At 42.3% G+C, this 23,234-nt stretch overlaps 1 protein-coding gene across 4 annotated transcripts in view; it reads left to right on the top strand.

Annotated features, from left to right (window-relative positions):
- DENND1A (DENN domain containing 1A) overlaps nt 1-23,234 on the top strand; it is a 460,146-nt gene that overhangs the window by 268,726 nt on the left and 168,186 nt on the right. For all 4 annotated transcript variants that reach the window (XM_080927212.1, XM_080927210.1, XM_080927211.1 and 1 more), the window contains exon 11: nt 13,047-13,092. In XM_080927212.1, the coding sequence (XP_080783338.1) occupies nt 13,047-13,092 (46 nt within the window). The remainder of the gene's footprint in view (nt 1-13,046; nt 13,093-23,234) is intronic.

The raw sequence follows: 23,234 nt of genomic DNA, 5'->3' as shown, positions 1-23,234 counted from the left end.
TGCATAATAGACTTCACAAGTGTAATTAACACATGAGGACCACTGCTGCTAGTTTTTCTTCAGGTGCATGCTGCTAGGAGTTTTCAGGACAACAGTGCTGGCCACACCAGCCTCTCACATTGTGCTTGAAGATGAGATACTCATTGACCTCTGGACAAAGACATGTTAAATGGGGCTGAACCTGTCCCCTGCTGTGAGCATCACAGGTCATGGTCCTTGGACTTCTGGGACCCCAGAAGCTGTATACAGCCTTTGGTTGAGCAGAAGCTAGAAGAGCAAGGCTGTAGTTTGCATGCAGTTAATAAATGAAAGGATGATGCTGAGCACCCTGCAATTATGTGGAAGACTCTAATTGCACATTCACAAATACAACAACCAATTATCTGTGTTAACTTTAATTAGAGCTATAATCACAAATTTTAATTATCGGAATAAATCAGTTTAGTACAAATGGCTTCCCTTAAATATTTCCCAAATTAATTTTTCCATGTCTCTTCCCTATTTTGACAGAGCAATGGAGTGCTTAGGATTTGAGCTCACACAGATCTGGATTCAAATCTCTGCCTCATCTCTTATTCCACCTCTGATGCACTCTGAATTTCTGGGAAGTGGGTACAATTTTTCTATTTTGAGGAGTAGCTATGTGAGTCGCAGGCACAGTTACCAGATGTTACAGGGCAGCCACGTGTGTATAGTGATGCTGTTGTCACCATCACCACAAACACAGGGCATGAGTTTTAGTTTCCAGAAGGTCTAGTTGACATCAAATGTTTGTCTTGCTTCTGCTGCCTCATGAGCTCAATAGTCAAACTTTATAACTCCTTTTCTCTTTTACCCATGAGATTGTTTTTATTTTGACTTTTGTATTTAACTTGAGTTATTGTATGGTTGTTTTCATTTGCAGCTGTGGCATAAGAATGAAAAGAAAAGAAACAAAAGCAGATGGCAGAGAAAGCGGAAGGAGTAAGACATTTCCAGCCCTTATGAATATTTAAAAGCATGTGCTGCTGGTTCCTTTAGATCTGTGCCATTCCCTTGACTCTGAAAGTGAGAATGAGCTTGTTGCCTACCTTAGCTGACTGCCTCTCTGAGTTCAGCCCATCCTGGAAGGCCTTCCACTGGGGACAAAAGGATTTACTTGCTGCTGAGAGTCACTACTGCTTTTCATAGTAGTACTCACCATCTATGGAGAATGTGTGCATGATGAGTCCTTTCTAAACATCCTTGTAAGTTTTTAGAACTGAGCTATAAGTTATTAGCCCCTTTGTATATGGGAGGAAATTGAGGCTCAGAGAGGTGAAGACTGCACTGCTTTCACTCACAGAAGCAAGAATATGGAGTTCACTTGAAATCCACCTTCCCATGCCAGTGCTTTTCTTACTAGTGTCCAAGTGTCAGAGAGCAAGTTGTGGCTGTCACCAAGGTTTATGAGGAAGTTCTTCTAGTCTTCTTAATATCTTACATTGTGTTGTCATTATATAATTATCTATGTTCACGCAACTGTGTTTGTAGAGTACTTAATAAGTAGCAAGTACCATGCTGATTAGGTAGAAAGTAAAAAGTAAAAGCCATGTGAGATTACCTATAGGCTTACCTTTTCCTTCCTTTCCCCTTCAGAAATAGCCCAAAATAAATGACACAAACCATCCCTAAGCTGAATTTTTTTGTCACCTCCAAAGGCATTACCTGTAATTTAAATATGTCTTCCTGCTCTACTCAAAGAATCTGATACCAAGTGGGCAAAAAGAAGTTAAGTGGTAATGGTAGCCAAGCCCTCCACTAAGATACACCTCCACTTACTTCATTGACACCAAACACAACATGCCTGCAGCTCAAAGAGAATACCTTTTACTTCCTGAGAAAACTACCCTCAGCTGGAAAATGAAGGAAGGAGACTGGGCTTTTGTCTTTGGGTCTCAGTAACTTGTATCCCATGGACTCTATAAAAAAGCTGACTTTTCAATAATCATTCAGAGTTTTTTGTTGTTGTTTGTCAAAATAGAAGTTACATATCACAAAATTTACCCATTTGAAAATATTCAGTCAGTTTTCTTTCTGAGGATCCAGGTTTGGTGCCCACCATCTACATATTTGCTCACAACTACCTCTGCAGAGCTGCCTGCACACTATCTGTATCTGGGGTGGAGAAGCTCAGCCATCATCTGCTATCATCAGCCCCAAAATTAATTCCTCATGGTGCTAGAGTCTCAGGATATCTTTCTTAGTCCTTTCTTCTTCCTACACCAAAACAGCCAACACAGGGTAATTTATAAAGAGGATAGGGTTTTCCTTTTGATTGTTTGTTTGTTTGTCTTGGCTCATAGTTCTGGAAGTCTATTGCATTAGCATCTATTTCACATCTATTAAGGGTCTGTGGTACAAAATGGAAAAGCAGAGAGGCAACAACATGTGTCCAGCAAAGTGGTCACATAGTAATGGAGGAGGAGAGGAAACCTGGTCTTCTAACAGGCTACTTGCTCTCCAAGTAACCAGTCTAGTTTCATGAGACCTGGCATTAATTTATAAGAGCTCTTTTCTCATCACCAGTGGGCCCTACCCCTAAACACTGCCACACTGAGGGTGTAAGCCTAACCATGAACTGGTATGGAAACTCCTCTTCAAGCCATAGGAGAGTTACAGAACACAGGAATACACCTAACAGGGTTTGATTGTAGAGCTCACTCACTTACCCACCTATGCTTTGAGCATTCCCCTGACCATCCCAGTGGTCTTCTCTCTCTTATTGAACCTCTGGACATGCCCTGTCAGGCCCATTTCCTAACCCCCACCTGCTGACCCAATGCCATGGAAAAGCTAGCTCTAACTTATACTTACTTGCTCATGCTCAACCTGGTTTTCATTATTCTTCCTTCTTCATGGAACTGATGAGACACAATGTTGCAGTCTCTACAGCAAATCATTTGGGCTATCACTGGGAACAAGAGGAAGGCAGGAATCACAAAGCATGGAATAAGGTAACAAGGGATGCTTCTGCAGTGCATTAATGCACATTGTAACAGAGCTTTAAGGATACAAACCTCTGTCCCCACAGTGACTAACACCAGGGATAATAGCAGACGCATTAGAATGGCTCTAGATTCCAAGTAATCTCAGTAATTGTAATGTCTCCGTAAACATTTCATCTGAGAAGCTAGGTTGTACAGGCCACTGACTGCTAAGCATCCTAGCATGTGGGATATCTCAGAGCTAGAAAAGCACAAAGAGAAAATCTGATGCTTACCAGTTGCATTTGTGTTTTTTAGTACTCATTTATATTTCTTCATAGATACCTTTCACTTATTTAACTTGTACCTTGTTCATTCCTGCATGTCTACCAGGTGTTCATGGACTGGTCATACCATCTGAGATTTCTCTTTAAGAGCCAACTCTGGCTGCCCTGGTTCGTATTGAATTCTTTGTGGCTGCAGAGAACCCTGTCTCTTGACCTTCCCTCCTCCATGACTAACTTCTCCTGCTGCTGCGATCTTAGCTCTGGAGCTTTCCTGATGCTTTCTGCATGCATTTCCTTCTGGTAGAATGAGAAGACACAAAGGGCAGAGTTTTCCAGGCTTTAGTGTTGACCTCGCAGATTTTCATCTTTGTAATGAACATTTATTCATTCATTTGGTTAGGACCACTGACAGGGTACTCTTAAGCATCTCCACACAACCCTTGTGTGACACCCCATGGAGATGAAGAGGGACATTGGCCTCCTTTTCTCCATTTTAATTGATATGCTAATGAAATATGTATATCTTTTAACCATCTTCAACTCTGAGCTTGGCTCACACTGAGCCCACCTTCACAGTCAAGTTTCAGAGGCCCTTTACCTCCTTCTGCACATAGAAGATAGGCTTCCTTCTAACTCCTTTTCCAACCTGGAATTGTTGATGAGGTCCTCTTGGAGCCCCCTCCTCTACTGTTGATCACAAATCAGAGAGGTACATGTTGAGAACCAGGAAGGAAGATCAATACCTTTACCCTTAGAATCTTTCTAAAACCATGGCATCTGTGCCAATTCTGCGCTTCAGGCTGCATTCTGTGCCTCTCTCCAGCTGTGACCTTTGCCAAGCCACTTTTAAAAAATTATTTTATGGTATATTCTCTGTATTTACATTTCAAATGTTATCACCCTTCCGTCCTCCTCCTCCTCCACTTGCTTCCATGAAAGTGCTCTCTCACCCAATCACCCTCTCCACCTCAGTGCCTTGGTATTTTCCTATACTGGGAAAACACACCCTCACTGGACCAAAGGCCTCTTCTCACATTGATGCCAGACAATGCTATTCTCTGCTGCATATACAACTGGAGACATGGGTCTCTCCATATGTGCTCATTGGTTAGTGTTCTAGTCCATGGGAGTTTGGAGAATTTGGTTGGTTGATAATGTTCTTCCCATGGGGTTGCAAACCCTTTCAGCTCCTTCATTCCTTTCTGTAGCTCTTTCACTTCACCAAGCTACTTAACCTCTCTGATCCACAGAGTTTCCTGTAATTCATGAGGACCAGCCTTCACAGTTGCTGCAAAGTTCATGTACTTTTCTTTGCATCTTTTGTCAAATACCAAACGTAACCTCAAATCTCCTTGCAAGAGATGTGTGTACAGACAGTAGTGTGCTTATTTAATATACTGCTAGCTCTAAAATTCAAATAGACCAGAACTAGATAGATCTCTGTTCCTGCTCCTTTCCTCAGCCCAATGTCATGCACAACACGTTCTAATGTTCATTTAGTGAGACTGATGGGCACATGAAAAATACTACACAGTAGAGGCACAAAAAGAGTGCTTTTCCTTTTCCCATATTTAGGGGCCTTTTTAAGAATCAAACCTTCTGGGTGGCTAGTAGTTCTATTCTGCTGTAGAATATATCAAAGCACAGGCACTCAAGTCCTATGTGTGCCATGGCACACGTGTGTATGTAGCCCTGCATATACTGTAAGCCATGTAGATTGTAACCATGTACATGGAGCCATGTAAATAGTTTCCACTTTGTATTGTTGAGAAATGGTGGCAAGAAAAAAGTATACAGTATAGGAGCATACCTAACTACACAACACAGAACAACCCAAACAATGCAAAGACCACAACAGACAGAGAGACTACGATCTGTGAAGTGCTGGGAGGCCATGGCAGGCTTTGCTATACACCATACTTTTTCACCTGAGTTTAGCAGTTCTTGGCTTACAGCAAATTCAAGTTTTGTTTTTTAGAACTTTACAGAATTTTATTTTTAGAACATTTTGATCCACATTTGGTTAAATTTTTGGATGTAGGACCTATGGACATGAGGACTGACTGTAGTTTCTTTTTCTTTGTGGATTCTAAATATCACCTTCTCATCCTGCTTACTTCTTTGGGTTGGCAGCCAGAGAACTCAGAGCTCAATTTGTGGCCATCAGCAAGTATCACAATATGAAATCCTGTTACAAACATCACTATGGTGTCTGTTGTTCCCTTGGCAGCATTTTTTTTTTAACTTTGGAGACTGTATTGAACATATTTATATGAATTGCTTTAGATAACTTTTTAGGACTAAGGAGAGTGTCAGGGTTCAGGAGATGATTTACCAGGTAAAATACTCACCATGCAAGCATGAAGACTAGATCCCCAAATTCCACATAAATACCAGACAAGCATAGAGGGGCACCTGTAACTCCAGCCACAAGTAGGGGATCTCTGAATCAGGTTGATTGGTCAAATTAGTCCAGTTGGTTAGCTCTGGATTTCATTGAGAGATTCTGCCTAATGAATAAGGTACAGAGCAATTGAGAAAGATACCCAAGAGCATTCTTAGGCCTATAAATACATATATACATGTATGCACTCACACATGTGAACATACACACACACACATGATTACACATATAAAGGCAAAATAATAGTCAATTCTAGTTAGTAAGGCAACCTTTTGTTGTTGCTAAATGTAGCATAAGGGTTTAGCTATTCTTACTAGTGTAAGACACCATGGAAAATAAGGGTTGGGGTGATATTACTGTTTAGAGTGACTGGATACATTTCTGAGAGTGCCTTTTAAAATTCTATAAAACAGTGTCAGTTGGGCTATTTGAGGATTCCCCACAGCCCTTGGTGTCCAGTGTGTGCAGGACTTTTCAGCTGTCTTTTGTTCTCCCTATTCTCCACATGGCACCACTGTACTTCTCAAAGAAACCAAGTCCTGTTTCCTGTTGCTGACATCAAGAGGAACATGCAGTCCCTCATAATATGTGTCCCCAGTGGGGAGCCAGGCTCAAGCCTGTTCCAGGGAAGGTGTGAGCACTAGGGAGATCTAAACAGTGGCCCCCTGTGGGGTTTTAGGCTTGAGAGGGGAAACACAGCCCTGAGAGCTCAGAGGCCATTTGGGACTAGAGGGCTCCCATGATGGAAGGGCCTTGGAGAAAGGTGCATAGACACATGCAGACAGGGTGTGAGAAGGTATGGCACCACCTCAGGCTAGTTCAGGGAGCAGGCAGGAGGAGGCCAATATTGTCTCCTGGAACATGATGAACTTAAGTTACACCCCAGACTAGGTCATGTGACTTCCAGTCTTTGTTCTGCAGTTATTCCCTGCATAGCCTCAGCTTCCTGAGATGAGCCCTACTTCCTGAAGCCTAGCTTTCATGGTCCTTCAATATCATGAGCACTGTAGGAGATACTACCAGGCCCCAGCCTCACACCAACTCGTACACACTCAGCTAATGGTGGTCAGGCCTCAGCCTCACACCTGCTCACAGCATACACTCAGCTAATGGTAGCTGCCCTTATTTTTTGTGCTACTCTGGTAGCACCATAGTAGCTTGGAGAGAGCCATTACTCTGTCACTTTCAGAAGACCAGAGCTGTAGTGATCTGTGTTCAACAGGATGTGCGTCTTTGTTCTGATCCTTTCTCCTTTTGTCCTTTAACCTCTCTAACAAAGCAATGCCTCTTCGTTTAGAGCAGAATTTAAAGCTGTAAGGCAAGCTGTGTTTATACTTTTGTTTCTTTTCAAAACGAAGAATGAGAACACTCAAGTAAGTGAAGCCTCTTTCAGTTTTTTTCCTTTAAAAAAAATAGCAAACTGAGGGTAGCCTCATGGGCTCCCATTTGCCTAAAAGGGCATTGGGAGAAAGGCAGTGTGCCTCTAAGAGCAAAGATGGCGTGTCACATAAGAAAGGTGATGCTAACTGCATGGTTTTATGGGGATTGGACTGGAACAGTGAGCTTCCCAAATCCCTGTGCTGCCCTAGCCTGTATTCCTTCCTGATATCTAGGCAGACTTGCTCACCTGGTGTGGACTTTCCTCCACAGCCACCCCTTCCCCATTGTCTGGGGAGCTGTATGTTATGTTTGAGCAGCCAGTGTTCCTTTATTTCACCTGCCTCATTTCTAATTAGTAGCAGCTCACCTCAGGGGACAGTAATTAAGAGGGCTCTGGTTATCTGGGGGAAAGGAATTAAACAAATTGTGGAAGTACAGTGATAATGAATGAGATAGCAGGACCAATAAGTCTTCAGTTTATATGAATGCCTGTTCTAGGAGGAAGAATGTACCTAGATGAACTGTACTGTCTGTCCCAGGCCAGAGTTCATACCAGGGGCAAAGTATAGACTCTCAGATACCCATGTCTTCCCCTTGGGCCTCGGTATAGAGAAGGAGCTACATGACTTCATGAGCGCATCCTGGCTTGAGCTTCCAAGCTGTGTGACCTTGGCAAGTTACTTCACCTTTCAGAGTGTTTTCTCGACAAGAATGAGGATAATAGCACTATCTTGCAGAGTTGCCTTGAGAATTGTGTATGCAATGCATGAAAGTGGCTGGATTATAGTCACTCAATAATATCAGTTCCTTTTCCCCTTAGGATTCAAAATAAAGATACCTGTCAGGCAAAGGTCATTATATTGTCGTTGCCTTGACACCAGCAATGAAGGAAAGAAAGAAGAAAGAGTAGAGTAGGCTGCATTCTCCCAGAATATAACTGAGGAAGTCAGGTAGTGCAGTAATTCCCAGAGAACAAAGGGCCAGTGTAGACATCCCGTATTCTGCTATTCATAGATGAACAATGGCATCCCACAATCACTGTCAGCCACACAGCAGTTGTTACACAGTTGTCATGGCCTGCCTAAGCACGAACTTGGTCATAACTACTAATATTATCAGCACCTTAATTATGAGCGTTGGTTGGTTTTGGATGTGTTGTGTTAATTACTGTTTAAAATGTCTTCAAAATGGCAGTGAGATCTGCCTTGGAATCTAAATACTTGTGAATGTTGCATATATGCTGAATGTAGTTGCCATTACTGAGGCAGGAGCATTTGTATCCATGTTTTCTAAAAGAACAGCAGACAAGCCAGGATAATGCTACTAGTGGGTAGACTCTGGTTTTGATTTGTTACTCAGTTACCCTGGAGAAACATGGACACTGATGACTTGAATAAAGAAATTATTCAGATTAGTAGGCCTCCCAGTGTGACATTTGTAGGAGTGGGTTACCAAATTTATTTCACCATAATTTTCTTTCAATATGCCTAGGAGTGAGAAAGGAGCATTTAAATGTCTCATTCTAAGTAGTCAGAATGCAACAAATCACCAATTTCTCCATTATATTAAAGAGAAAGGGCCTCTGTGAGAAAGCAGCACGCAACTCTATCAAACAGTGTGGAGTACACAGGTACCAAGAACGTGTGCCCAAAATGCTGGTATGCAGAGGAAATGGAGTTAGCATCTCTTGATATTCATGGAATATTCTTTCACTAGTGGCCTACCAGGTGCCCATCAGGACCTAGCATAAGCAAGAACCCTTGTCTGAGCTGGGCATGATAATCTACATCTGTGATCCCAGTACTTGGGAGGCTGAGACAGAAGGATTCCTGTGAGCTATACAGTGAGACTACCACAAACAACAGGACAGACGGAAGGGAGGGAGGGAAGGAAGGAAGGAAGAACAGGGGAGTCAGTCTAGGGCTGCCAGCTACCACGAGTCTGAAGAAAAACCCTTTGAACTTCAGAGTCACTTACTGAGAGTTCTACCAGTGCTGGCCACCTTACAGATTCTCTCCAGTCCTTGCAGTAATCCTGAAAGATCTCCATTGGATAGGCACTGCCCTTTTGAAAACACCTGGCTAGGATATAGCAAAAGGTTAATATCAATCAAGCCAACCCTTTGTTTAGTAATCTCTGTCTGAGAATTTATATACTCCATGTATGAAGTGGACTATTTTGCAGCCTTTTAAATAACCAACACAATGGTTGTAGAACAAAACAGAAAATGTCAGTGTGCAAGATGCAAAAACAATAAAATGCATGCAGTTAATTTCAACGATATGAAACCATTAGTTTAGGTTAATATTAGAAAAGGATGAGCCAAAAATAAGAGTAGATGTATTAGATGATTTAATCATGGATTACCTCATATAATAAAAAGGCAAAGTAAAAGGTCTCCAAAAAAATGTGTAAGTAGTTGTAATTATTGAGGTATATAGAGAATAGAGATTTTGTTCAGAACATACCTAGAATTACCCACTTGTGTACTTGCCACATTGAAATGTTAAGGAGGTGGCTTCCTTTTTCTTTCCTCTCCCACCCCCACTTAGAATTTGTAATTACATATTTGCAGAGCAAAAAAAAAAAAATCTAGATTCTGGGAAGCATTTGAGGTGTTGGAAGCAAATGATAACAATAGACAAAAAAAATAGACGAAGGTATTTGTCCAGATTTGCTTCCCTGCAAAGCACAGAACTGATCAGATTGAGAATGCACGTGCTTTAAATGTTGTCTAAATACAGATCGTGCAGGCCTAACAATGCTTGGCTGCAAAACTGCTTTTCTAGAAGAGTCTGTAATTACTCATCCCAACTGTGTCCGAAGAGTGAGACCTGCTCTGTCTCTTCTGGCATCTCTAAGTCATTTTCACACGGCTCCCCGATTCTGTTAGGATAGCATGCAGACTGAAGTAGCATGGCATTAAAACCTACATATTCCAGTTTCTAGAGAACGTTTCCTCTTTAAAGAACAGCCTGTGGTTAAATTACACCAAGGGCTTTGGCTGTCGGGATTATATTCACCTTTTTCTCACAGTTATTTGACTCTATTTGTTAACTCACTTGTTGAGATTTTGGTTCTGAAATCTATTTGAAACACATGGGTTACTGGTCAGTTATGTGCTTACATGTGAGAGCTGGGAAGTCAGTAAGATTTAGTTCAGTATTGTGAGCTTGTGCTTCTTTCCCTGTGTCAGGCCATACTCTGGACACATTAATGAGTGGCTTTTTTTTTTCTGGAATTTTGTGCTCTTCCTGCTTCCTTTCATTACATTAGGCAAGGCTCCACTAGATGAGACATTTGCAGTCTTAAGACTTCCTGCCGGGGTTCAGACTTTGTATTTTTGATATTGAAGCTGTCGTGTTCCTGAAGCTACTTAATTAGAAACACATTCATTTCGGTGTACACTGGAGAAAGCTCAGGCAGCAAAGCCAGGCACACTGGGAAGTTGGAGCATCTGTGTGGCTGGCAGCTAAGCTAATGGTTTACAGTTTCAGGGCAAAAATATCACAGGGCATTTCTTTGCCTCTTAAAGCAAAGAGAAGCTGCATGTGCCCTGCAGGTACCTGGAAGGGGGCGGGGGTGGAAGAAGATGCTAGAAGAAAAGACAGCTCTGTTTCCTTCCACTGTAGTTTGTTTGTGCCGTGCTTTCTTTGGTTATTATCAAATACAAAGTCTAGTAAAATAGTTCTCAAACTGTGCAGCTAATATTCAAGTCTGTCTTCCAGGTTCCTAAGATACATGATTGCTGAGATCTATAGTAATGAGGACATTTTGTGTTCTGAAGAATTTTGGTTTTCCTTGAAGAATTGTATTTGTTGAGTTGTAATGAGGAAATTGTAATGTTTCTTTTTTTTTTAGGTGTTTGAGCAGTTTTTAAGCTTAAATAAAATGTCTAAGAACCTTAGTTGCCTCCCCACTGATTTCTAGATGATGCATGAGCTCCTGGTTCAGTCACCTCCTGGCTCCTTGTTTCCCCAGGTCTGCATCCAGCAGGGTGTTTTTGTCCTTCCCCTCTGACTTGCACAGCTACCCTGAGTGAAAGTACCTGGACAGCCTAGTCCAAGGCAATTGTCTCCACTCTAATTCCATTAAAAACTAACCCTGCTGGTGTTGTAGGGTGGGTGACACACAGGAAAGTTGCCAGTCATTTCTGCCCTCCCTGCTTCCTACCCTTCCGCTTCTACTCCCAAAGAAGACAAGGTGTCTTCAGCAACCTGGGACCAAGTCAGAGCCAGCCTGGGCTTACTGCTTGCTTGACTTGTGGCATTAAATAAGTAGTTTAGTCTATTTTCTTCTTTGTAGAATAGAATTATTATATGGGTAAGAAAAGGTGACTTCATATAACCACTATCACATTTATCACCAGAGGGAAACAACTTAAATGAATATATAAGCACAGTGCTAACTCCCTGGAATCTACTAGAGTGACTGTGGCAAGGTCTCCTAGTGACTGAGGATACCGAGCCAGAGCTGGCCATCTTCTATAACTAGGCAAGACTTTTTGCCATAGAACTGAGACATCAACCCATCCACAAAACCTTTAACCTATAATCTGCCCTATCTACAAGTTGTGCTGGAACAATGGTGGTACAGAGCTTGTGGGAATGGCCAACCCATAACTAGTTCAACTTGTGGCCCTCTCCAGGAGAGGGAGCCCATGCCTGACACTACCTGGATGGCCAGGAACCAATGGCAGGACAGCCCCGAGACCCAGGAAAGAACCAAACACTGCTGGAGAAAAATAATGAAATGAATTCTAATGATATTCTCAGATTTGTGCCTAGCCTAATTGTCATCAGAGGGCTGTCATCCAGCAACCCATGGGAGCAGATGCAGAGAGCCATAGCCAAGCATTAGGCAGAGCCAGGGAACCCTGCAGAATATGGGGGGAAGGATTGATTATTAGAGCCAGAGTGGTTGAGGGTACCATAAGAACACAAGACACAGAATCAACTAACCAGAGCTCATAGACAAGCAGGGACCATGTATGGGTCTGTGCTAGGTCCTCTACTTGTACCTTATGGTTGTATAGCTTGATATTCTTGTGGGACTCCCAACATTGAGAATTGGGCATATATTTCTGACTCTTACCTTCTTTTTGGACCCTTTTCCTCCTACTGGGTTGCCTCATCCAGCCATGATATGAAGGTTTGTGCTCAGTCTTACTACAATTCTATCTTGTTAGGCCATATTCAGTGGATTTACCTGGGAGGCCTAATCTGTCTGTCTGCCTGCCTCCCTGTCTGTCTGTCTTTCCTTTTTTTCTCTCTTTCTTTCTAGAAGAGAAACAGGAATTGATCTGGGAGAGAGGGGAGGTGGGGGGGGAACTGGGAGGAGTAGAGGGAAGGGGAGCTTCAGTCAAGGTGATGAATAAAAGTGTAAAATAAAAGAAAAGAAACCTAAAAAATAAATATGCGCGCGCGCGCACACACACACACACACACACACACACACACACACACACACACGGTGGGGGAGAGCACAAACTACAGAATGAGTGGTGGTCTCTGTTGTTTAGTCACCCAGCTACATGTGTGCCATGGCATACACAAGCTTGTTGGATGCTTTCCAAACATTAAGCTGTCTGTCTTTCTTGTGCTCTCTATGCAACCTTCTCTTTTTTCCGTAATTCTGAGACCATAGTTCCCATTAGTATCAGGACCTCTGTACTGTGTGTGTTTAGCTCCGTCTAGTAGCAGTAGTTGGGGTTGAGCCATGAATCCCATTTTAAAGATAAGGTGACTGAGGCCATAAAGTTGCCTAGCTGCTGTTTGGGGTTGATGGCTGACACAAAGGTTGGTACTCTTTCTGCTCCCATGCCATTCCCAGTGCTGCCTACGTTTTTAAATTCCTTGACGTTTCTAGGCTTGGAAACAAAATGTCACATTAAGATTTTTGTTGTGAAAGGAAATGTAACTGTGCATACGTTTATTAAAACAGCTTTTCTCTAAATAGTGAACCATCTGTAATTTTCTGTCGGAAGCAACAGACATTAAAGCAGCTGTGTGTCTCTGTTTCTCTTCACAGTGCTCCCATGCCCTACCTCATAGGAATCCATTTAAGTTTAATGGAGGTAAGTGGGCTTTTTTTCCTCCCTGATCCCTGATGTGGGCTTTGGTTTTGCTTTGTGTAGCAGAAAAAAAAAAGGGCTCTCAGGATGTGCAGCTCTGCACACGGAGCAGCTGAAGCAACTGCTCATTCGAGTCCTCCTGTCCTTCTTGATGAGCAAACCCCATTCATCAACCTAGACCCTTCCCACTGTCTGATGCATTCTGGGCGTCTCTCTTTGGTTAAAGATGGTGGATTTTTTTCCCTGGGTGAATAAGAGAGGGTAGGGAGGTAAGAGAAAGATACCATTTGGGCTTGGATAAGGTTTGTTTGGAAAGGATTTGTTTGTTTTTCATGATGACATTTATTCTAAGTCACTGTAACAGTGTTACATTTTCATGGTAGGAAATGTGATGCAAATGGTTTATAGAAGTTAATGAAGAAGAAAATTAAAATTAGCATTTTACTATTCTTCCCTCTAGTCTTTACCCTGTAGATATTTAGCTCATATAGTGTTGTCTTTACCTATCAGCATTATAATGTGAGTACCCTTGCCTTTTTATCCACCCTCAGTAACAACAGTTTTCCATTTGTTCCCTGTCATTCCTACAACTTAACCATTTTTCTGCCATTGAGCACTTAGGTTGGCAGATGATTTTTTTCACTATTATAAATAGCACTTCAACAAACATCTTTATGCATAAGGCTTTATCTTTATTTTTATTTTTTTTCTGCATTATATTCCTAGTGCAGAATCCCTAAAGCAGAACTGCTTGGTCAAAGCTATGCGTCTGCTTCCAGAGTGCTTTCCGCACGGCTGTACCCATCATTCACAGTACTTCCAGGGGACTTACTATGCTTTTGTTCATGCCCTTGGTTTGTAGACTAGACCTCCAGGTTTGGTTTTTGTTTGTTTGTTTTGTTTTTTTTTTTTTTGTTGTTGTTGTTTTTGTTCCAGGGGAAAGGACAGAAATTAGCACTGCCCAGAGCAGGGTGGGGCTAGTTAGCCTGCCTGTGTGGCACTGCGTGGACTCTGGGAGGAAGTCCCCAGCCTCGCCTGCCATGGTGCTTAGCATGTCTTAAAGGAAATGCTACTTTTCTTCTGTTCCTTTCATTTCGAGTTGACGACGAGGACCACCTGCTTCGCTGCTAACTGTTGCGTGCTCTGCTATTGTGCTTACAAAAAAGAAACGAGTTGGTTATCGAAAAACCTGTTTGTTTGACATTGAGAATCTTGATCAAAATAGACCACAGAAATCTGCTCAAATTTCTAATTTGACAGGACGGCCATGTGGCTCCTACATTCTGTTAACAGTCCCTCCCTGTCATCACCCAGCCCTAAGCACATACAGTACACAGTTTATGGACTATCTTGGATGATGTATTTAGATCAGACTGAAGAGATTGCTTGTGTGTTTTACCTTTGTTAAGTGTGAGGGTCTATTCAAAGCTCCCATACAAAAAAATAAAAGTAAGTCCTTTCTAATGGACCGTTCGTGCCTACTGCTTTAGAGTTTAAAGCACTAAAGACTATTGGGTCTATCAGTGTCCACAGTTTTTGCTTCTCCTCCTGCCTTCAAGTCTGCTCTTCCATAGGTTTTTCCAGATACTTCTTGTGTCCCAGTACCTTCAGCATTCTCCAGAGTATCTGGTCTTAGCTTGCTTTTCTTCTCTATGTGTCCTCCAGCCATCTTGTTCAAGGCTCTTTCTTCAGCATTGAGTCAAAGTCAGTGGCACTGCTCTGTGCTGCCTCTCTTTCTGGATTTCAGGTCCCCACTGATTTCAAGAACCCACTGAACTTCACTGCCCTTAACTTGAGCTACATCAGTCTTTCCCAACCGTTTAGTATTTGCAGACACACACTCTGAGCATTCAACTCCCTTCTGCTGTTTCCAGTTCCTTGAAAGGTATTGCCTGCAGATGCCCCAAAGTCAAGGCACAAGCATTCTTGATAAATACTCACAAGTCTCTATATAAAGCATTTCCAATCTTGTTCCTTTCCCACTGCCTTCCTTGGCTCTTTTCCTTAGCTTTCTTGGATTCTTACAAAGCCCTATTCACTGATTTGATAGCAAAATATGGGCGTTGTGTGTTCCAAGAATTGTGCTCAGTCCTGGAGGTATGAAAATTAAGATAAGGTTTAGTTCTTAGTCCCCTTATGGTGGCAGTTGTCATGTGGATTGCCAAGTGTGGTCACTACAGCACACTTTCTGTTCACGTTTTCTATTACCCCCAAGCTTCCCATGGCTTCTCCACTGCTGTCAAGCTTTCTTACCCATTACTGTAAAAATGCATATGAGCCAGTAGTTGTACTAAATAGATCCTGTGTATCCCCACAGAAAGAAGCCTTGGCCTTCTTTGGCAATTTCAGAACGTATGTTATCATGTTCATCTTTTACTTGTGGGATTGCTTACTCTACTCTTACTCAAAACAATAGCTGTTTGTTTCCAAGTCCCACTGTGTGTCCTCTGGAATGTGAATCCCATGGGAGCAAAGACAGCAGCAGCATCCTGTATGGTAGCTTTAGCTTCTTTAGCAGAGTGCCAAGTGGGTGGTATTGTGTGAAGCCACAGCTTTCTGAGAAGGGTGCAGTTAGTCTTGAGGAGCTGTAACTGAGCTACTTTAAAGCCTTACAGTAGGCATCAGTGTTTGCAGGTCACCAGTGCCATCATTGCTTTTAGAAAGCCAGGCCATTGGCACCTATAAACCCGGTGCTATTGGGGACAGAGACTCAAAGATCATGAAGGCTTGCTGGTTGCCAGCCTATCTTTGTGTTATGTGAGAGACATATCTCCCCTATTTCAGAGGAATAAGGTGGAGAATGATAGAGCAGGTACCTGACATCTTCCACACATAGGCATAGGCCCTCATACCTGTGTGCACATGCACGCACACATTCAAAAGAGGGGTTTAAAAGGGTTTTTTTTTTTAACTTTATTTGAGTTTAGGTAATACAGAACAAGCCTTTTTTGTATAGTAAAGCATACAATGCATAGTATGCTCAAAATTGAAGCACTTAGGTGAACAGGTAACAGTCTGTCTGGCCAGTCTTTAAGGGCTTTAGGTAAGAAGATTCAGGAAGCAGTGGCCCTGCTGTGCTGAACTCTTATGTGGTCAGTACCAAAAGAAAAACAAAAATGGAAGTTGTTCCAGTCTCTGGGTAGTTTTCTAAACCCCAACCAAAAATTTGACTGTTGTCCTCTACCCCCACCACACTTCTTTCTCTGGATCTCCTGGACTTTAGCTTAGGCGTAGGGTCTTATTATGCATACTAACTGGCCTTACATAGCTCTGACATGGCCTTCAGTGCTGCAGCGTGTCCTGAGATTTTTCCTAAGGTCTCCAATGCCAAGGAAGGACTGTGGCCTGGCGGCCAAGCAGCTCTGTAAGGAAGGGGCTGGGAAGGCCCAGCTTCTCACTACACTAGTTTTCTTACTGGCAATTCAGCAAAAGGCTTATTTTTGACTGGCTTGTTATTTTTTCTTGAAAGCTATAGGCACCTTATTATGCCTTTGCATATGTGCCAGGATTTTTTAAACTTCAAATGAATGTGGCAGATGTTCATAAAAGTTTAGAAAAAGCTACCATAGGAAGACTTTTTAACCATTTTTATGACACTCAAATTTGTGCACAAAAAGAAACATAAATTATAACCTAGTATTCTCATTGGAAGGAAGGTTATTTTGAGGAAAGACCTACTTCTAGTCTACAAGTTTGAGCAAGATGTCATTGCTGTTTGCTAAATGGTAACCTTGTCACTATAAAGAGTCCACTTTTTTTCCAAAGTGACAAGTTTATAGCTGTTCTTCTTTCCTCTCCCTCCTTCTGCCTCTTGATATTCTTTCTCTCATTTAAGCAATTGGAGGCTAGTGGCAAATGAGCAGAATAGCCGAGGGTATTGGCATAGGCCTAACTGCTTCTTGGAGAGAATGATCATGTTAGTTGGCAGCTAGGAAATCCCAAAACATGGCCAGATTACACACTGACTATTTCCTTTCATTCAACTGATCTCAATTTAGTTCAAGACACATTTATTCAGTCCCCCTTCTGTGCCATATCTGGTAGCAGGTGCCAGGTCATGTCTTGTAGATGGTGCTTCTTCTATTTGTAAATGAAGAGCTTCCTCACATGCTTCAAAATAGTGTTCTGTGCAAACCTTAGAGTGAGATGAGGGCTGCAAGTAAAAGGTGCAGTCATAGCAAAATTGGGTTGCAACTGCCCAGTGTCCCCTGCTTTGCTTTGTCCCAGGGTTGGCAATAACACTTCATAAGATTCAATCATTGTCCTTTCAGACACCTACCTGACCACATCCTTGCATTGTTCTATTTCATCTCTCTAGATCTTACATTTTTCAGCTAGGCTGGCAGAGTGCTATAGATGTTCAGCATGTACCCATGCATGGCCCTTTCCAGGGTAAGGTGTTAAGAAGCTTTTATGTCCCAGGTCTGCATATAATAGCAACTGCGCCTAGTCTCTACCTTCTTGGAGGTTTTTCTGGAGCAGATGCAGACAGGTCAAAGTTAACAGTGAATTTGGGCAGATACCAGCTGTGGTAGGAATCACCAACCCTAAGAAATATGGAAGCTGAAGCTCAACCAGTAAGTAGACCAGGCCCAGGAAAGCCAGGAAACAAGGAGCCAACCACATCAACAGAGTCTGGAGCAGGACCAAGGGTTTCACAGGACCATGAGGAGTTCCATGGCAGCAGGAACATGAAGGGGGAGGCCAGCCAGCCAGCCACAGCCTTGTAAGCTGTATTAAAGAGTCTCAACTTTATAGGGCAACAGAGAGCCATTGAAGGGTGTAAATAGGGGAAGGACATGGTCAGGCCTTCTCCTTGTAAGTCATTAGAACCAGTCCAGCCATATAAAATGCTTGGAAACTGCTTCACACTGTTAATAAAGTAAATTGATATTTGTAAAGATCAAGGTAATTCTTAAGAAAAAACCCTGTGTATAAAATTCAGATGTGTTAGCATCCCCAAACCATGCTTCTGAATGGTTTCCTTTGCTACCAGGCCACAACTAAGGTGTTTGTAGTGATTGTTTGCTTGAAGGATTTAAACACCACAGTTACTCAGTGTTGTTCTTTCCTCTCTGGTTGTTATTGTTGGTGTTTTGGCTTTTATTTTACTTTGCTGTTTTGAAGCAATCCTCTTGCCTCAACCTCTCACATACTAGAATCAAAGGCATGGGCCACTGTCCTTTACTTCCTTTGTATGTTCAAGTGTTTTTATGCATCAAATTATCCATGGTCTACCCTAGCTTGAAGTTACAAATTTAGACGACTTCCTCAGTGAATGTTCTATCCCTGGGAATGGGGAGCATGAGATTCAGGACCAAGCTGTATACATCTAGTCAGCTTTCCTTACTAGTTATTACAAGAGGCATATGATGCTACTCAGGGCAAGTAACTGGGCTTCTAGTAATCTTGCCTCTCTCTCTGCTGGTATTTCTCTTGGAAGGCTTGACCAGTAGCCCTTAGGAGCCTGGTTCTACAAATTCACCAAGGCATCTTTCTGAGGAGAGAATCAAACTGTCAGATCCAAGCTTGTCTTGAACTCTGGAATGCAGAGGCTACATTGTCTGTGTCTGCAGTGAAGGTCTTGGTTCACTCTTGAGCTTTGACACAAAATAATAGGATTCTCTTATAAACATTTTGGGTTACTTTGCATTACAAAGAGCCTGAGTGTCTGTTGTTTAAGTCGGCTGTATTTTAGCTAGTTTTTTCTTTCATGTTTTTCATGGAATAGCAGGTCTTTAATCCTGTGTTTGTGTTTATTTATTTATTTTAAATCATTCAGTACTGAGTAAAGCTGAGTGTCTTTTGCGAACCATTGAAGCATTCTGCTGTTTCCCAGGATTCCACATATAGACAGAGGTACAGTGTAGTTTATAAAACTCTGAGCCATAAACTGTTCAAATACAAATGGTGACTTGTGTGTGTCCTTACTCACAATCATAGAAAAATACCATTGGGAGTTGATTGTTGGGGCAATAAGAAAGCAAAGTTTGCATGGAAAAAAAAATTTCATTTGACAGATACAGTTACAGGTTCATGAAAAGAACTTGATCGGGAGAGAGAAGGGGTTGGCAGCAGCTAGAATGTTCCAAGTCTTTGAGTTATTACATGGGTGCAAGTTATTACATGCTTGGGGGGGTGAGTTATTACACACTGGGGGAGGGGTGAGTTATCTCACACTAGGGACTGCTATCTCCTTTCCCTAGGGAACATGGTTCGGCCCTGTCCACCCACAGCTGCTCCTCTGTGCCGTGGCTTACAAGGCTCTGTGGGTTAGGCCTGGCCCTGCCCCACACTTAAGTTGACCTTTTTCATCTCAGGGCCTCACTCTGGGTGTCCTGGGAGAGGGCATCACAGGACTCTTTGTGGCAGTATAGCAACCTCCTTAGGCAAGATCTGTTTCCAGAATGATGGGACCCACTTCCTTGTCTCTCCAGTGTTCCTTGTCTCATCTGTAGAAATGCAATAGCATCTCAAAGCTTTGTGAGAATTAACTAATTTAATGAGTGTAAAGAGCTTGTTCTAAGTATTCAAGTGCTCATAGATGGATAGGATAAATGTAAGAGACAAAGGTTAGATGATTGAAACCCTAGCAATTGGATAGTGGTTTGGCAGTGCCCAAATTTTCTTAAAATGCCATCAGCACCACCATCAAATAAGGAATTCAGAAAACAAGCACACAGGTTTTGTTCACCAGGGTATCAAAAGAGGTCTGGTTCAGTGGGTGGGTTTTCCCCTGGAAGCTATCACCTCTTCAAAGTGGCATCTGCCTTTAATATACCACTTATTCTATGTTGAGATCAGTTCATAGAAAACAGCTTAAAACCCAATGGTACTTTGTGTGAACAAAGGGAGCAAGTACTTCTGACAAAGGTAAGGGTCTCCTAAAGTCCTGCCATTCTCAATTTAATTCTCGGTGGTGGAGTCATTCACAATGTAGAGAAACTGAATGATCATGTAGCACAGTGGATAATGCTTTTGTTTTCCAGTTTTGGTTTCGTTTTTCCCTTTCATCTCTTAGCCTGCCATTATAAGCAAGGCCCATTCAACAATGTTAAAACTGACTTCAGAGGAAACTCTTGAGTTAATAAACCCTTTCCAAGAGATGCTTAATGAATCAAGTTTTCATCAGATGAAGGTAAGAAGTAGGCTGCAAGAGCCATAGGACAGAGTGGAAAGAGCACTGCAGACCTGAGTCCAACTTTCTTCTAGGACTAGAGCCTTCTAACCAGGTTCTTGTTTAAAATAGGAATCAGATTAACAGGGGAAAGGTATGAGTCATTTCACAGTCTGTTCCAAAGTGTGCAAAATGCTTTTAATCATGGCCTCTTTGGAGATGCCTCTTAGAAACAAATAGTAGGTGCAGTTTATATCTACGAATATGCACAATGCTTCAGCTTCCTGGTCACTGCCTTAAAAGGGCCTCTGGCTGTGTTAAGATGGCCCTGTAAAGCTTACACTTGTATGAGTAGGTTCCTCACTTCACAGAAAATTTTAATAGGAAGGAAGCGAAGAAATGTGTGTATACCACATCCATCACATGATAGGTACAAAACAAATGGAAATGGCTACCAGTATTTTGTAGCCTTGGAATGGAATTCTTTCTTTAAGGAATTAAGGAACCAACTCATGTTGCCAAGACAGTCTCTACCCTCTTTTCTATCCTGTTTCACAGTGATTAACTTTTCTAAGTTGACATTCACTTAGAGTCACTTTTGACCGAGGCCAGCCCCATGGGTCTGGGGACTTCTTTTCATAAAATCCTTAGGGTGATTGGGGTATGGCCTGATGGGAGTGCTTCGATGGCAGTGATGATTGAAGAGAGACCCCCTTGGCCTAGGCAAATCCCACTTGGGATCTGGGCACATGTGGTTCTGTTTAACACCATGCTCAGCAGCTCATGGTACGAATTTGTGACCATCAGGCATTTACTGTTGATACGTGAGGTCACCACAGTAGGGGTGTTTGTCAACCAAATTAAACTTCCTCTTAATGACCTAAAATAATTGATTCGGAAGGCATTTAAGTGGGCCAGGGCAATGTGTAAGCAAACTGAAATCTGGCATTTTCTGCACAAATAATTATGTGTCTTTTGGCTTGTGCTTTGCTTTTGTTGAGGATAATGTGGATGGACTGTGGCATTTGGAGCAGTAGTTTAGCCAGATTTGAATCCCAGCTTTAGTATTGTCTCTGTAACTGGTGCAGGTCACTTGTGCCATTGTGCACCTTCGGATCCCCATCAGCTAAATAGACATCTACCCAAACAGTGACCATTAAGTCTCAGGCACACATGCAAGCTCTCACTCAATGGCAAATATTAATGTTGAGTATTTTTAATAGTTTGCACCAAGTGGCCCAGCTGTGATAAGTGAAACTACATCTCACCTACTTCTTGCTAACCACTTTCTCCATAAACCATTGTTTGTAGTAAACAAATACAGTGAGTAAAACAGGAGTGGTAATGCTCTTTTTTCCTATTGTTTGGTTCTTAGTTGAGCTCAAGATTAATCTAAAGTTGAACAAAAAGATTTAGGCTATGAAAGGATCTTTCTTAGGCTCTATGTTAAGGAAGCATAGGCCTTGGCAGAGAAAGCCTTGGGCATTGTCCTGTGTGTTTATGAAAGCTGCGCATTGGCTTGAGGCCTTAAGTGTGGTACATTAAGTCTTGTTGAAAACCACCAACACCCCCAGAGTGTTTCCTGATAAAATTCTTTGCTCCATAAACCAGTACCTGAAAGAAACTAAAAGGACCAGACTGAAACTCTTGGCTACTTCTCCAGCCCATGCCAAACCCCAGTGCCTAGCAGCCGGTGCTGGGCAGGGTCCTCTTCAGTGTATGCCTGCAAATATTTTGTGCTGACCAAATGAGTTAAATCATTAAGCTTGACAAGTGCATTCTTGCACTACCCATCCCTAGCTTTAAAAGAGGAGAGAGAGAGAGAGAGAGAGAGAGAGAGAGAGAGAGAGAGAGAGAGAGAGAAATGCTGTGATTTTTGGAAGTCATCCCAATTTTTAAAAATAAGAGAATTTGGACATTTTGGCATATGGGGTTTTTTAAATGAAATTTCATGGAACTGAAAACAGTCAATTTTAGGTTTCCAAAAATTGTTTTGATTTTCGTTGGTATAAATTTGCTGCACATGGTTTTGGGGGAAGTTCTAAGAGATACATTTAGGACTTAAGAGTTGGGGTTTTTTTTTTTTCCTTTTTTTTCCTTTCTGTTTTTAGATTTATGATTTAGTTTTAAAAGGTGAGCTGTTGTGTTTTGGAGGGTTGCAGGAGGGTAGAGTTTCACTTTTAAGGACAGTTTCTGGAAATGATAGTCGTTACCCATTGCTGAGCTGTGACCATAGGACATGATCTCGGCACAACTGGACCCTGCCTATCCAGGCCTCTTCTCCCACCTTGGAACGAGTGTTCCATTAGCAGCAGCTGCTGGTGATCAGCACTCGAGTCACCTGTATAAGGTCAGGCTTATTGCATGTCAAGGATCAACAGTATCGGAAGAGAGGGAGATGCCCAGGAGGGGCTTCAGGCCACCTGCCGTGAGAGGATCAAAGGGTTGAAAGGTCAGAGGGCACAGCTCCCTTAACCATATTTGTCTGTGGAATAGCTGTTTCAGATTGTAAATCTTGGCAATTTCATTAAGTCCTCCTGGCTGCTACTGGGGCATTGAAATAATAAAATTTTATATCTGCTACCTTTCCTGCTTCTGGCAGCCAGACTGATACATTCTGTATAAGGTGGATGTCTTATGAAAACTTTTCCTAGTGATCAGAGCAGCACTAATGAATCCTCATTCTGGAAAGTTGGGATTTCCAGAACCTCATCCTTTGGAAATGGTTGTTTTAAAGGGAAAACACTTTCCACAAAAGCCATGCAGCATCCTTTTGTTTTTACAGAGTGCCTATCCTCCAGAAAGCAGATCCCCAAATCTCTCTTGCCATATACTCCCTCAAGCACTCAGGAGGTAAGGTGGGCCTGGTCAGCCCAGCTGTGTGTTATACAGCCTTGTCAGTGCTGAATCCTCTCTAGTCAGCCCTTGGCATCTAGAAAAGCCCTCCTTCCTACCCAGCAAAACTTTGTTGTATTTTTTGAGCCATGTCTCCTGAATATGATTGCCAGCTATTTTTCCTACGTCTTTA

This window comes from Micromys minutus, assembly GCF_963924665.1.
Source record: "Micromys minutus genome assembly, chromosome: 13".
Classification (NCBI taxonomy): Eukaryota; Metazoa; Chordata; class Mammalia; order Rodentia; family Muridae; genus Micromys; species Micromys minutus.
Note: the sequence above shows the minus strand (reverse complement) of the source record. Positions and strands in the feature narration are given on the sequence as shown.